General features: G+C 34.4%; 1 protein-coding gene across 1 annotated transcript; it reads left to right on the forward strand.

Moving 5' to 3' along the window:
• The first annotated feature begins 7,869 nt into the window (after positions 1–7,869).
• On the forward strand, positions 7,870–10,466 carry LOC107799366 (uncharacterized). Its single transcript, XM_016622472.2, has 2 exons — positions 7,870–8,055; positions 8,514–10,466. The coding sequence occupies exon 2, from the start codon at positions 8,569–8,571 to the stop codon at positions 10,303–10,305; it is 1,737 nt and encodes a 578-aa protein (XP_016477958.1). The 5' UTR covers positions 7,870–8,055; positions 8,514–8,568; the 3' UTR covers positions 10,306–10,466.
• The last annotated feature ends 4,660 nt before the right edge of the window (positions 10,467–15,126 follow it).

Raw genomic sequence — 15,126 nt, forward strand, 5'->3', positions numbered from 1 at the left:
TAATAATAATAATAATAATAATAATAATAATAATAATAATAATAATAATAATAATAATAATAATAATAATAATAATAATAATAATAATAATAATAATAATAATAATAATAATAATAATAATAATAATAATAATAATAATAATAATAATAATAATAATAATAATAATAATAATAATAATAATAATAATAATAATAATAATAATAATAATAATAATAATAGCCATAACCAATTATTATTTCAACCAGTTTCCGTTGCGGCGTGCAACCCGATCCCACAATATATTCACATTCAATTCTGTTGCGGCGTGCAACCTGATCCTACAATATATTTATTTCAATTAATTCTGTTGCGGCGTGCAACCCGTTCCTCCAATATATTCATTCCAATCAATTCTGTTGCGGCGTGCAACCCGTTCCTCCAATATATTTTCTCAATAAATTTCCGTTGCGGCGTGCAACCCAATCCCCCAATATAAACTTTTAATAACTCTGTTGCGGCGTGCAACCCGATCCCCCAATATATTTATTTTCATTTTCGTTTCAGCGTACAACCCGCTCCTCCAATAATATGATTTACCAATTCTTATAAAAGAAATTACTCCAATAAATGCATCAATTAATATAAAATTATAAGACAACAAGCATACAATAATTATAATTTAATTATGAATAAACAATGACAGGTAGTAATTAATTGTGAAAATTAAGGATGTAATAGGCATTTTAATAATTAGTATGCTAAACGTCAAGTGACAATTAAGTCACATAAATCAAATAAGCATGTAGCAAATTTTAGCATGGATTCAAGGCATGATATTGAGTAAAGAACACGAGAGAAATAATTAATACAATAATTAATTCATGATTTAAAACGATTTATGATTTTTCAAGTAATTATGCAAATAATTAACTTGACGATGTATAGACACTCATCACCTCGCCTATACGTCGTTCACGTGCATTTCACATAACAAATAATTTAAGGGTTCTATTCTCTCAAGTCAAGATTAACCACGACACTTACCTCACTTTGCAATTAAATTTCAAGAATCTAATAAACCTTTGCCTTGAGAATGAGAATTCCTGTCCGAAATCCTCAAATCTAATTATAAACAATTCAATATACTCAATATACATCGTAGGAATTAATTCCATATGAATTTATAAATTTTTCGGATAAAAATCTGAAATTCATTTTAAAAAAATCAACAGTGGGACCCATATCTCGAATCCCGAAAAAACTCACGAAATCCGAACACTCGTTCCGATACGAGTTCAACCATACAAAAATTATCGAATTCCAACATCAGATTGGCTTTCAAATCTTCATTTTATATTTTTTGAAAGATTTTATAAAAAAACTATTTTTTCCTCCAATGGATTCATGATGTAAATGAGTATGGAATCATGAAATATAATCAATATAGGATGAGGAACACTTATCTTAATGTTTTTCCGTAAAAATCTCCCAAAAATCATTTTATCTGAGCTCAAAATCGAAAATGGTGGAAAATGGGACGAAATTCCATTTCCAGAACTTAAGTTCTGTTTGCCCAGATATTTACTCATCACGATCGCGGAAATTCGTTCGGGATCGCGTAGAACAATTTCTGCCTAGGTCCATTTTACTCTTCGCGATCACAAAGCATATTTTGGCTGCCCCGATTATTAACTCTACATGATCGCGTAAATGGTCATGAAATCGCGGAGAACATTTTCTCATTCTTACGCGATCGCGTACTGACTTGTGCGATCGCGTAGCACAAATGGCGTGCCCAGCTTCTACCTTCATTCCTTCTACGCGAACGCGTCTTGGCCCTCGCGTTCGCATTGCACTGGGAGCTAACGTTCCGTGATCGAATGGCGATCGCGTGCCTATCTTCGGGAACGCGAAGGGTAAAACTCATGACTCAAAATTTACGCTTCGCGATCGCGAAGCACAATGCACCAGATGACGGCAGAAGCTCAAAAACCAGATTTTTCCAAAGTTCAAATGGTCCGTAGGCTATCCGAAACTCACCCGAGCCCTCGGGGCTCTAAGCCGTACATGCACACAAGTCCAAAAATATCATACGAACTTGCTTGCGCGATCAAAACACCAATTTAACACCTAGGATTACGAATAGGATGCCAAATCAAATGAAATTTTTAAGAAAATTTTAAAATTTCTATTTTTATAACCGAACGTCTGAATCACGTCAAATCAACTCTGTTTCTCACCAAATTCGACAAACAAGTCATAAATGACATAACAGACCTATAAAAAATTTCAGAACTCGAATCTGACCCCGATATCAATAAAAGTCAATTTGTGGTCAATCTTTGAAATCTTTAAGCCTTTAGGCTTCTAGTTTTCGCCAACTGGCGATAATTCAAGTTAGGGACCTTCAAATTAAATTTCGGGCATACACCCAAGTCCCAAATCACGATACGGACTTACCAAAAATATCAAAATACTGATCCGAGTCCGTTTGCTCAAAATGTTGACCAAAGTCAACTCAGTTGAGTTTTAAGGCTCTATTTCACATTTTAATCAATTTTTCATATAAAAACTTTTCGGAAAATTATACGTATTGCGCACACAAGTCGAGGAATGATGAATAGTGCTTTTTGAGGTCTTAGAACACAGAAATAATTATTAAATTTAAAGATGACCTTTTAGGTCATCACAGGGAGCGACCAAATAGGGCGCCCCGTGCAATTTTTACTTTGGAAGGAGAGATGACCAATTGATTAGAAGATCCTATGTGACAATATTTTTTGCTTGTAATGGGTAGAAAAAGCGAATTAAGAATTTAAATTTTATGAGTTTCTACAATAATATTAAGTTAATATATAAGGGAAAAAGCTCAAATATGCCACAAAACTTAAGGAAATGGCTCACATATACCGCTCTTTAATAGTTGGTCTTAAATATGTCCTGATTGTTACCATTTTGAGCGATGCGTACAATTACTTGCTAACAGAATTAGACTTTATCTAATTAGTACTAGATTTTGCCACATGACATTATCTAAACCCTTCATTACTACCCGCTCCACTCCTCTCACCCCCTTTTATAAGTGGTATATATAAGGGTGGCAAGTGGGCCGGTCCAGGCCCGGGACTAGCCCGAGACCGCGGGCCAAACGGGCTAAACGGGCCAGGACCGTTTGGCCCGGTTTTAGTGGGCATGTGCCGATCTCGTGGGCCGGTCCTATGATTTGGGCCCGCTAGGCCCGAGACCATTTAGCCCGCCAGGGACCGGGACCGGACCGGTCCCTTAGCGGGCCAAACGGTCCCAATGGCTATATTTTATTTTATTTTAAAATATAGTCGTTGGGCTGTCAAAAATAGCCGTCGGCTATTTATAAAATAGTCATTTAACCCCCCTAACTTTGTTTTAATCCCAAACTTTTTATAATTACACTTTTTAACTATAAATACCCCTCATTCTTTTATTTTTTCTTAAAAAATCATCAATCTATCACAATCTCTCTCTAATTTTCTTCTATAATTGCTACTATTGCTTACTTTATTGTTACAATTTGTGAAACAATTGTGAAGTTGGTGAATTGAAGTCTTCAACGATAATCAATTTTCAACAAGTTGTTCGTCAATTCGGTAAACTCGTTCCAACTCTTAAGTTTTAATATTATAATTTTGTTTATTTTATTTATTTTTTATTACTTTATTAATTAAGATGGCTTCCTTAAAAAAAATTTGGTAAAAATAAGGGAAAATCCAAGAGTGACGAATCTAGTGCTCAATCTGTTCCTCCTCCATTGCCCCGGGCTCCCCGAATCAAATTTCATATCCGTCCTACGCATGCTATTCTTGATAGCGATAATAGTTTATTACAATTTACTGAAAGTCAATTTTGCCATAATATTAGAGCTGGTGAACAATTCGACCATGAATTAATGAATGCTCTTTATTCTAATCCAACTATTGACTTAGAGAATATTTTAAAAGATGCGATAAATTTGGCCTAAGAGAAATAAAGGTTCCTAAACCTTGTCCAACTAGATGAAATTACATGTATGAAAGTTTGGTTGTTGCATATGAATATAGAAACCCCATAAACTCAACATTTAATGCACATGTAAGTGATGATGATGAGCACCTTATAAATGGGAATTGGGCTAATGTTAAAATACTTGTAGTAGATTTTTTTGAAAAATTTCATATTGCTACAAATGAATTTTCTGGGCAATATTATCCTACTATTTCTAATTGCTTAGTTTATATTGCAGAACTTGCAAATTTGTTTGCTCATTTTTCAGAGGGTGGGGAAATTTATAAACTTGCTATTGATTCTATGAGAAAAAAGCATAAAAAATATTTTTTTTCCCTATTCCCCCTATTTATGGTGTTTCTGCTTTGTTAAATCCTTGAATGAAATTAGGAGGTCCTCATTTTTGGTATGAAACTGTTTATAATGGCTTAGCACTTGAAAATGAGGAATTGTCTCAACTTCCGGAAGCAATAGCCTCAATTAGAATAAATGCTCAAACTATTTTTAATACTTATCAAGTTGCATTAAATCATGCTAGACCAAATGTTCCAACTCCTTCTTCTTCTGATTCTCAATCATCTAAAAGAACTGCGGGAGTAAGAGCACTTAGTACTTAGGCGGGGTTTAGGGGTTCTCAAGGTTCTAGTAGTAGTGATTTTTCACAACTAAATGAGCTTGAAGTTTATTTATCGCAGGGAATTGAGGAAGTGAATCCCGACGGCTCCTTTAATCTTTTGGAATGGTGGAAGGACAAAGAAAAACACTTTCTGGTTCTTTCAAGGATGACCCGAGACATTTTAATTATTCAAGCTTCAACAGTGGCATCAGAGAGCACTTTTAGTCAAGCAAGACTTCAACTCGGTGACTATAGAGCGTCTATGAGGGAGAGCTTGGAAAAATCAGTACTTTTCAGAGATTGGATTCGGTCGGAAAGAAGAAATTTTGGACTTGTTGAATCATAACCAGATGAAGACGAAGCTTACGAAGAAATGCTAGCTGAACTTGCGGAGGATGTTGCTTCGCCCGAAAGTGGCGATGACCAAGCTACTTTTCCTCCACCACCAACAAAAATTTATCCGGACCTTGATAGATTTATGAAGTTTGTAAGAGATACCATGTAACTTGTATGAACAAAAATTAGTATGTATTATGTAACTTTTATTTTGACACATCTTGATTAGTTTTCTTTTCTTCTCAATGGTGGTATTAGCACCATGTTGTGCTCATTCCATAGGGGGATGAAGACTAAGAAAGATATTGTCATATTTTTTAATGCTATAATAAAATTACAAGGCATATCTCTTTATAATATTTTTGTCTTTAGACTTAGATATTATTTTTAACATCCTTTTATCTCTAATTTCTATTTAATTTTTTTTAAAAATCCGTTGGGCCATTTAGCTCCGCGGGCCGGGACCAAACGATCCCGGTTCCTGCAAAAAGACCGTTTAGCCCGGGACCGTTTAGCCCGTTTAATTTGGGACCGGTCCGGGACCGGGACCGAGACCGTTTGGACCGGACCACTTAGCCCGTTTAGGCCCGAGACCGACCCACTTGCCACCCTTAGATATATATGAGCATTTTCTTTAAATTCGGTAGCATATTTGAGCCTTTTCTCAAGTCACCACCATGTCCCAACCACCGTAACACCCCAAATCCTACCATAAATTACATGTATACACTTAATTCACACACTCATACTTGTCAAATCTAGCTATATTACTGACGTCCCACCTCTATAGCTATAATACAAACACCACTGCTTTGTTGATATCCCTCACTTGAAGGGTGGACGAAGAAAAACATAACTAGGAACTACATGAAGGAAGGTTATGCTTGGTACGAACAAAAATATTTTCCGGAAAATATTTTTTAAGTTTTCCATGTTTGGTTGGTTTAAATGTTTTGAAAAATATTTTCCTTATGAACTCATTTTCCTTCAATTGGAGGAAAATATTTTCCCTATCAAAAGAAGAGAAAATATTTTCCAAAATTCTTTTTCAACCTTCTCACCCTATTTCCCATCCCACCAACCCCTACCAATCCACCCCACCCCCACCCCCACACCTACCCAACCCCAACCTCGCTCACTACCCCGCCTAAATAGAACTATTATTAAGAGTACTTTCTTTTCATGTTATAGATAGAGTACTTTTTTTTATTTTAACAAAATGAGTATATTCTTTTTATGATGTAGTAAAAGTATTTTCTTCTGTTTCAACAAAACAAGTACTTTCTTTTCATGAGGTAGAAAAGTATTTTCTTTTATTTCAATAAAAAAATACTTTCTTTTCATAATGTAGAAATATTTTATTTCATTTCAACAAACTAAGTATTTTCTTTTCCTGAAAGAGAAAAAATATTTTTTTCAACGAAACGAGTACTTTTTTTTCATGATGTAGAAAAAGTATTTTTTTTTATTTGAACAAAAAATTACTTTCTTTTCATGATGTAGAAAAAATATTTTTTTTATTTTAACAAGCTAAGTAACTTTTCCTGATGTGAAAAAAATATTTTCTTTCATTTTAGCAAAACAAGTACTTTCTTTTTCATAATGTAGAAAAAGTATTTTCTTTCGTTTTAACAAATTGAATATTTTTATTCATGATGTAGAAAAAGTATTTTCTTTAATTCAACAAAATGAGTAATTTCTTTTCATGTTGTAGAAATGATACTTTCTTTTTCAACAAAATAAAGTATTTTCTTTTTAGTTATCGAGCTTAAATTTCAATGTTGTTCTTGTATGAAAAAGTAAAGTAGTACATTAATTCATTTATATTTGTGTGAATTTTGAAAAGAATAATTAAATTCTTGAAGAAAATAGAGCTCGAGAGGGGGAGGAGTACAGGAAACATGGGGATTTTGGGCAAGGTGGGTTGAGGAGAGTAGTATAAAAAATTATTTTTCTAAAATTATTTTATAATATTTAATCAAATACTAAAAAATATTTTTCGAAAAAGTTTTTCACTCACCAACCAAACAAGGGAAAATAAGTGATAAAAGCACTCATTTTTCAGAAAAATATTTTTTAGGAAAATATTTTCCATGAATTTTTTTTTCCTTTGTACCAAACATACCCGAAGATTAATATCTTTTTGTTCTCTTTTTTACTCCCTCATTCCCGTTTATGTTATATATTTTTCTTTTTTAATCCGTTTCAAATTAATTAATACACTCTCAAAATGTGAAAATAATTAACTATGCATTTCTTATTTTATCCTTAATGAAAAGCTATTTTTGTGGCAACTAAAATAATATTATTAATTACCATTAATTTATACAAACCAAAGGAAACCTACTGGGTTACTCTTCTCAAAACATGAGAAACTTTTAAAATCACATACATGTTATGACATATTTAAGATCACAAGTTTCTTAAAAAAAAAATTTTAAAATTTTGTGATGAGTTAAATTCTATCACATAAATTAAAACATAGAGGTAGTATTTTTTTTCATTTTATGACCCATTTTCGAAACAACTTCTCTGCCCTTTCAGGGGTAGGGGTAAGACTGCGTACATCTTACCCTATTCAAACCCACTCGTGAGAGACTACTGGGTTTGTTATTATTATTGTTGTTGTTGTTGTTGTTACGAGCCATTTTCCTTAATATACAAAAAGAAAAAAGATACAATTGGCTAATAAGGAAATGTTTGAAAATAAAAATTTTAGGACAAAGTTGCTAATAAGGAAATGTTAAGGGACAGACATCACAATCTCAAACAAAAATTTACCTCATTAGACAAATAACTCAGCGATTTTGTCGGTGTGTCATGTCGTGAGTCGTGACACTAATTTCCTATCACTAAAATATTCACTGAAGTAACCAAAATGCGCCCAGTGCGTATAACACCAAGATTCAATAAATTCCACCTGTCCAAGTCAGATTCTCAATTATACAACATGACCTGCGCATTTTAGCAAACACCCTTGTAGTCTCTCGTTATGAATCTTTACATCTGACTCGAAAAATAAGGAAATCAGGCACTTTTTAGAAATAATAATGCTATAATCCATTTTGAGCTAAAAGGGTTCATAATCAATCTTCAAGCTGCATGAGGTAAAACAATTATCTTTATATATACAAAGCTTCTGTATGTATTGATTTATTAATCATTTCACCATTAATCCTTAATTCAAGATTTGCTCAGATCTATGAATTCCTGGCATTATTGTGTCAAAGTTTACATTTTTTGAACACCCTTTGCTTCTATTTGTGGAGTTCTGTGCTTTAATGTTGCATATTTTAAGAATTTTAATATCCTTGTGTTTTAGGCCTTAGAAGTTTTTATAAGTTCTTGGCTTTATTTTGTCAAAGTTTACATTTTTTGAGCACCATTTAATTCTATTTGTGGAGTTCTGTTTTTTAATGTTAAATATTTTGAAGTTTTTTATGTCTGCGTTTTAGGCCTTGGAGGTTTTTATGAAGTTTTGGCTTTGTTTTGTCAAATTCAACATTTTTCGAGCACCCTTTACTTCTATTTGTGGAGTTCTATTCTTAATGTCTTTGTGTTTTAGGCCTTTGAGATTTTGTGAATCTCTTTCTGCTGATTGTGATTGGAAGTAGTGTAATATGGCGGGGCGGTCGCCAAGTTTGCTGTCCCGTAGTGGAAGTTTCAGGCCTGAAAATCTGGGGCAAAATGCGTTGGCAATGATAGGGAATCTTTGTTTCACTATATTTGTAGTTGGGGTTTTGATTTTCACTATAATTGCTGCAACTTATGAGCCTGAAGACCCTTTATTCCACCCTTCGACAAAAATCACTAATTTCCTTGCATCTAAATCCAATGCCACATTCAAAGCTGATGACACTGTTATGAAGACTGGTGAGGACTTTATTGGTGCAAATCAGACAGCATTTTCTACTTTTATAAACCTAACGGATGTCGATGTTTCGCTCCCCGCCACTGATAGTGGCATTGAGGGTAATCTTGATTGTCAGGGAAAAACTGATGAACCCATTGATTGCACTGACCCGGATGTGTTTCATTTGTTAATGAAGGCTGCCATTGAGAAGTTTAAGGATATACATTTTTATAGATTTGGGAAGTCGGTCCGTGGATCGAACGATAGTTCCTGCCACATGGCTTGGAGATTTAGGCCTAAGGAGGGAAAGACTGCTGCATTTTACAAGGATTACCGCGAGTTTGTGGTTTCTAGGTCGGAGAACTGTACGCTTAGTGTGGTTAGCATTGGTGATTATCATTCTGGTGGGAATGCTCGGAAAAGGAAGAGAAAGAACAAGGACAAAACTTCAGGTAAGTTAGATGAGGGATTTGAGAAGGCATCAGCAAAGATAGCGGGACAAAATATTGTTCTTCCCGAGGTCGGTGAAGCTGTGAATGACTCACTTCCTGTGGTAGAATCGGAGAGTTCGTTCAGTCGTGGGAAGTATTTGATTTATCATGGAGGTGGGGATAGGTGCAAGAGCATGAACCATTATCTCTGGAGCTTTATGTGTGCGTTAGGCGAGGCACAATATTTGAACAGGACGTTGATAATGGACTTGAGTATTTGTTTATCCAAGATATACACTTCATCTGGTGTAGATGAGGAAGGAAAGGATTTCAGGTTTTACTTTGACTTTGAGCACTTAAAGGATTCGGCATCAGTTCTTGATCAGGAACAGTTTTGGTCTGATTGGGAAAAATGGCACCAAAAAGATGGATTAACTCTCCATCTCGTAGAAGATTTTAGAGTTACACCCATGAAGTTATCTGGACTGAAGGATACCTTAATCATGAGGAAGTTCGGTAACGTGGAACCAGATAATTACTGGTACAGGGTATGTGAAGGTGAGACTGAATCCGTTGTTCAACGGCCGTGGCATCTGGTATGGAAGTCAAGGCGACTGATGGATATTGTTTCGGCTATTGCTTCAAGGTTGAATTGGGATTACGACTCAGTTCACGTTGTGAGAGGGGAGAAGGCGAGGAACAGGGAATTATGGCCACATCTTGCCGAAGACACAGCTCCGGAGGCTCTTCTCTCTAGCTTGCAAGACAAGGTTGACGATGGAAGAAACCTGTATATTGCGACAAATGAGCCCGATACATCTTTTTTTAATCCTTTAAAGGATAAGTATTCCACACATTTCCTCAATGACTATAGAGATCTCTGGGACGAAAACGGTGAATGGTACGCGGAGACAGCAAAGCTTAACGGTGGGAGTCCTGTCGAATTTGATGGTTACATGAGGGTTTCAGTAGATACAGAAGTTTTCTTGAGGGGTAAAAAACAGATTGAGACGTTTAACGATCTCACTAAAGATTGCAAGGATGGGATCAATACATGCACTTCTTCCAGCTAATCCATGTATGTACGTCTCTATGTTTTAGGAAAATTTTGGTATTAGTTTCTTTTCTGAAAAGTAAAAATTGTTACATTAGTTTGTACCTCTTCAGTTTTGTTATAGGCGTCTGATTCACACTTGCATCCCTTCATTTGGTAATCAAAATGTTATTTGTGTTCCTTTCTTGGATCATTGTCACTACCTACTGTTTGATTGCTATCTTTCGCTTCGGTCTTGTTAATATTTTGTTGTTGCTATATATTGCTTGTTGCCGCTGCTTCTTTTCATCTTTTCTTTAACCGTGGGTCTAAGGGAAACCGCCTCTCTGCCCTCCCTTCTGCGTACACCCTACCCTCCCCAGACCCCACTTGTGGGAATCAACTGGGTTTGTTGTTGTTCGTTTCTTGGAATGATTTTGTTGTATTGCTGGAAGCTTGCATGTTCTTTATTGTATCTTTCTGTATTCTCATCTCACAATTTGCAATGAAATGTTTGACATATAAACTCTCTGAAGAGGTGGATTTGAAGTTGTAGCTGAAAGTAACAGGAAGTATCCCCATCTTTTATTGTGCTAAAAGAAGACATGAGAAATCCTATTGATTAGTATATGCAATGGCTATTAATGGCAAGCTCAATATCTCATACATCAACCAGGGGCGAAGCTACAATCTGGTAAGGTTGGTCAATTGATCAACCTTTGTCGGAAAATTACACTGTGTATAATTATATAGATAACTTATTAGGTTTTAGAGGTATATAACATATATTGAACACCCTTTGTCAGGGATTTGTTTTACTTCTTTCAATTCTGAACACCCTAGGAGAAATTCCTGGCTTTGCCACTGACATCTACTTCTCTATCACGCGAAAGAGCAGTATAAGGCAGACTCCAGCAACAGAAGGCTCTCGTCCAGGTGGGCTCGGGGAAAGGCGAATATAGACAGCATTACCTCCTCATCGGAGAGGCTGCTTCCAATATTCGAACTCTGGTCCGCCCGTATAAATGCTAGCACTTCTCTGTTGCTCCAAGGTCTGCCTTTGCAGAAGAGCAATATATTAGATAAAATCTGCAGTTTTTGGAACTTTGATGATTTTCTGGGGAATTCCAAGTAGTTATAGCCTTTATCTTGAACTTGAGATAAGAAAGGATAACAATCAGGCCTAGTTACCTATTTGTATTGCAAAGAACCCAGTTTATCGAGTGGTGAATCCAATCAATTGAGAATTTGCAACCCCCTCCCCCCTTTTCTTTTGACTAAATAATTTGAAAAGTACTTTTGAGCAGTAATTAGTATTTGTCCAAGTTTTTAAAAACTAATTTTAAGTGTATTTTTCTCAAAAGTGTTTCTCAGAAAAGTGCTTTTGGAGAGAAGTTACTTTTTTCTGCTTCTCAGAAATTGTTTCTGCTTCTCCTCAAAAGCACTTTTTTCCTTCTAAAAGCTTGGTCAAACAACTCAATTTTTGGAAAAAAACACTTTTAGCCCAAAAAAAAAGCTTGGTCGAACAGGCTATACTAGTCCAACATGTATAGAAATGACGTGGAATAGCCACTTTTTAACATGGTATTTAGTTTTTGTCCAATATTTTTAATGTTGAGTAAAAATAGCCACTACTCTATTAAAATTAATATGAAAAGACGTTTATGCCATTTCTTTATGATTCTTGTGTAAATATTAAGGACATGGTGTCCTTAACATTTACACTGCACACATGAAGTTAAGGACGTCATGTCCTTAACATTTACGCTGCACATATGAAGTTAAGGACATGATGTCCTAAAGTTTAACAACGAAAGGTGCAAATACATGATACTTTGTCCTTAATATTTACACAACATTCATGAAGTTAAGGACACCATGTTCTTAATATTTACACACTCATAAAGTTAAGGACACTATGTCCTTAACATTTACACTGCACACATTAAGTTAAGGACATCATGTCCTTAACATTTACACTGCACATATGAAGTTAAGGATATGAGGTCCTAAAGTTTAACAACAGAAGGTGCAAATACAAGTTAAGGACATTATGTCCTTAACATTTACACTGCACATATGAAGTTAAGGACGCCATGTCCTTAACATTTACACTACATATATGAAGTTAAGGACATGATGTCCTAAAGTTTAACAAAAGAAGGTGCAAATACAGGACACTTTGTCATTAATATTTACACAACAATCATGAAGTTAAGGACACCATGTTCTTAATATTTACACATTACCCATGTCTAGCACAGGGATATTTTCGTTCGGACGGGTAAAAATTTATTAAACACTGACTAAAGGGTAAATACATTTTAAATAGGCTAAAGAGTAAAGACTCTAATTAGTGGGCTAGATATGTCCAATGAGAGTGTATACTACTATCTGCCAAGGAATTAAAAAGTAATGATTTTTTCCCATACTACTCCCTTCACTTGACAAGCTATTCCTTCCTACCTTATTATACAATGGCTACGGCTCAATCCCAATTTGGAGCTGATTATATGAATTCTCATTGTTCATATTGCTTCATTTTAAGTGTTAAGTATACTTTAGGTGAGCATATCCCAACACATTTTATATTGTGAAGATTTATTATAAATTGACTAGTTTTACGTCGGCTGTCAACCTCTACCATTCTTCTTGACGTCAAATAAAGGAAAATGACCATTTATTCTCAAAGTAAATATAAGAAGACGAGGACGTAGAGAGAAATGTGCATAAATATTTTTCTTCTTTTTACCCCTTGGAAAATTTCTTCTTCTGGCTAATGATATAGTGACAACTAACAGTAGAAAATTGATAAAGAGAGAAAGAGGAATGATTTTTATAGCTTTAGCAACTTTCCATTATCTTAAAATCATTTCTAGTTTGCAACTATAATGACAAATATGCAAAATGAGGAGTTCCTTAACAAAATAATTCACTTTTGTTTTTCTCAATAAACTTTGCAAATTCTAATCAAATACATAGAATTTCGCAATCAGTGTCTTTTTGAGTGAGATTAATAGGATCTTATTGACTGAATACTTAATTCAAGATTTATTTCAATCAGGCATTACTGGAAAAATAATTAAGAAAATTCAGAAAAATACTCGATATGCATTCAAAGAAATATATCTAATAATGAAATTAAAGATTCCTAAATTTGATGTGAAACATGTATAATACACGGAGAAGAATTTTTATACTTTCAAATCGCCTAAAAAATAATTACATTCAACGGTCCGTAAAAAGTAGGATTAGTAACCTAAAAAACAAGGTATGTTACTGCTATAAAAAGCTAAAATATACTGATAATATTCTTAAAATTATTAGTGTATATAAGTTAAATCCATTCAATTATATTATTATATAAGTGTTAAAAGAGAAAAATAGTGGTGTAGAAAAAAGAAAAGAGATCAACCTCAGAGTGAGGCAAGGATCTGGAGAAAACCTCAAATCTCAAACCAAGAAAGAGTCAAATACGGGAAAAGAGTTTAGTTTTTGATTAACCAAAAGACTCCTAATTAAACAATACAAAACATTCTTCTCCTCTCTCTCTTTTCTTCTTCAACTTCCTTTCATATATAATACAGTATTTCTCTTCCAACTTGACCCCTTTTTGCATCTCATCATTCTCCGGTCTTACATTTTTCAGGTATTATTATCTTAATTTTTTCAGGGTTCCAGTTCTATCTTTAATTCTTTTGTTTATCTAGTCATTTATTTATTTTATTTTTGGTTTTTATATCTGGCACCCTTTAATTTTCATTTCATTCTTTTCCCTTATATAATTATTTAAAGTTGTCTCCTTGTTCGAGCCGTAGAATCAGCTATTGATGCTTGCATCAAGATAGGCTGTCAGCCCTTCCCTGAACCCTACGTGGACGAGGAGTGCTTCGTGTACCATGCTGCCCCTTTTTTATGCATGTTCCTTATTATTCTTGGCAATATTTTAGACGTATGGTTTATGGATTAGGCGCATATCGCAATTTAGAGCCCTACCGTTGATTTATAAAAAGTCTTATATTTATGTGGAAAAGAATAGAGCAGAGTGTCTATTATACACCGGATTTCGAACCAATGCCTTTCCTCCATAATTTCTCGAGAATATGATTCAACAAAATGATAAAAGATTACTTATAAAAACAAATGACACGTCATCAAGATTTTTCTGGATTTTTTTTTCTATTTGTTGTCTTCTACACTAGTTTTTTTTTTTTTTTCTTGTTTAAGGATCTTAGAAACATGAATTTCAAATCTGATGTACTATGAAATTAGATTATTAACAACCAGCATAGTTTTCATATTTTTCTGTTAAACTGGAGAAGATAGGTAAGAAAATCAAAGAGGAGAAAACACATTTTCAAGATAGGATTCAGTGTCTAATGAATTCAATACTTCCCGTAGAATTGAATGAAAATTAGAACGGAATATAATGGAACCAGTGGCAGAGCCATACACTTCACATGTTTCTTGCGTCTTTTCTTCTACAACCTCATCTACATAATGGAACTAGTGGCAGAGCCACCTTAGGCTAACGAGCGTCAATTAACACCCCACAGGAAAATTACACTACGTAACTTGGTCAAAATTTTATTTTTATGTATACATACTATATGTTGAATCCCCTTAAGTAGGATGTTTCAAATGAAACACGAAAAGATTCATGCATAAATAAGATAAACCTCACCTCACTTCACCTCATATACTCCATCCTTTACTTATCCTACTGATTTCTTCTGCAGAATTTTCTGAAGGATGGCTGAACAACCACAACAAACTGTAGCTGAACAATCAGTTCACAATATTGAACAAACTAAGAAGAAGAAGCTAAATCTACCACATATATGCCTCGAGGCAGTGAAGA

This window comes from Nicotiana tabacum, chromosome 21, assembly GCF_000715075.1.
Source record: "Nicotiana tabacum cultivar K326 chromosome 21, ASM71507v2, whole genome shotgun sequence".
Lineage (NCBI taxonomy): Eukaryota > Viridiplantae > Streptophyta > Magnoliopsida > Solanales > Solanaceae > Nicotiana > Nicotiana tabacum.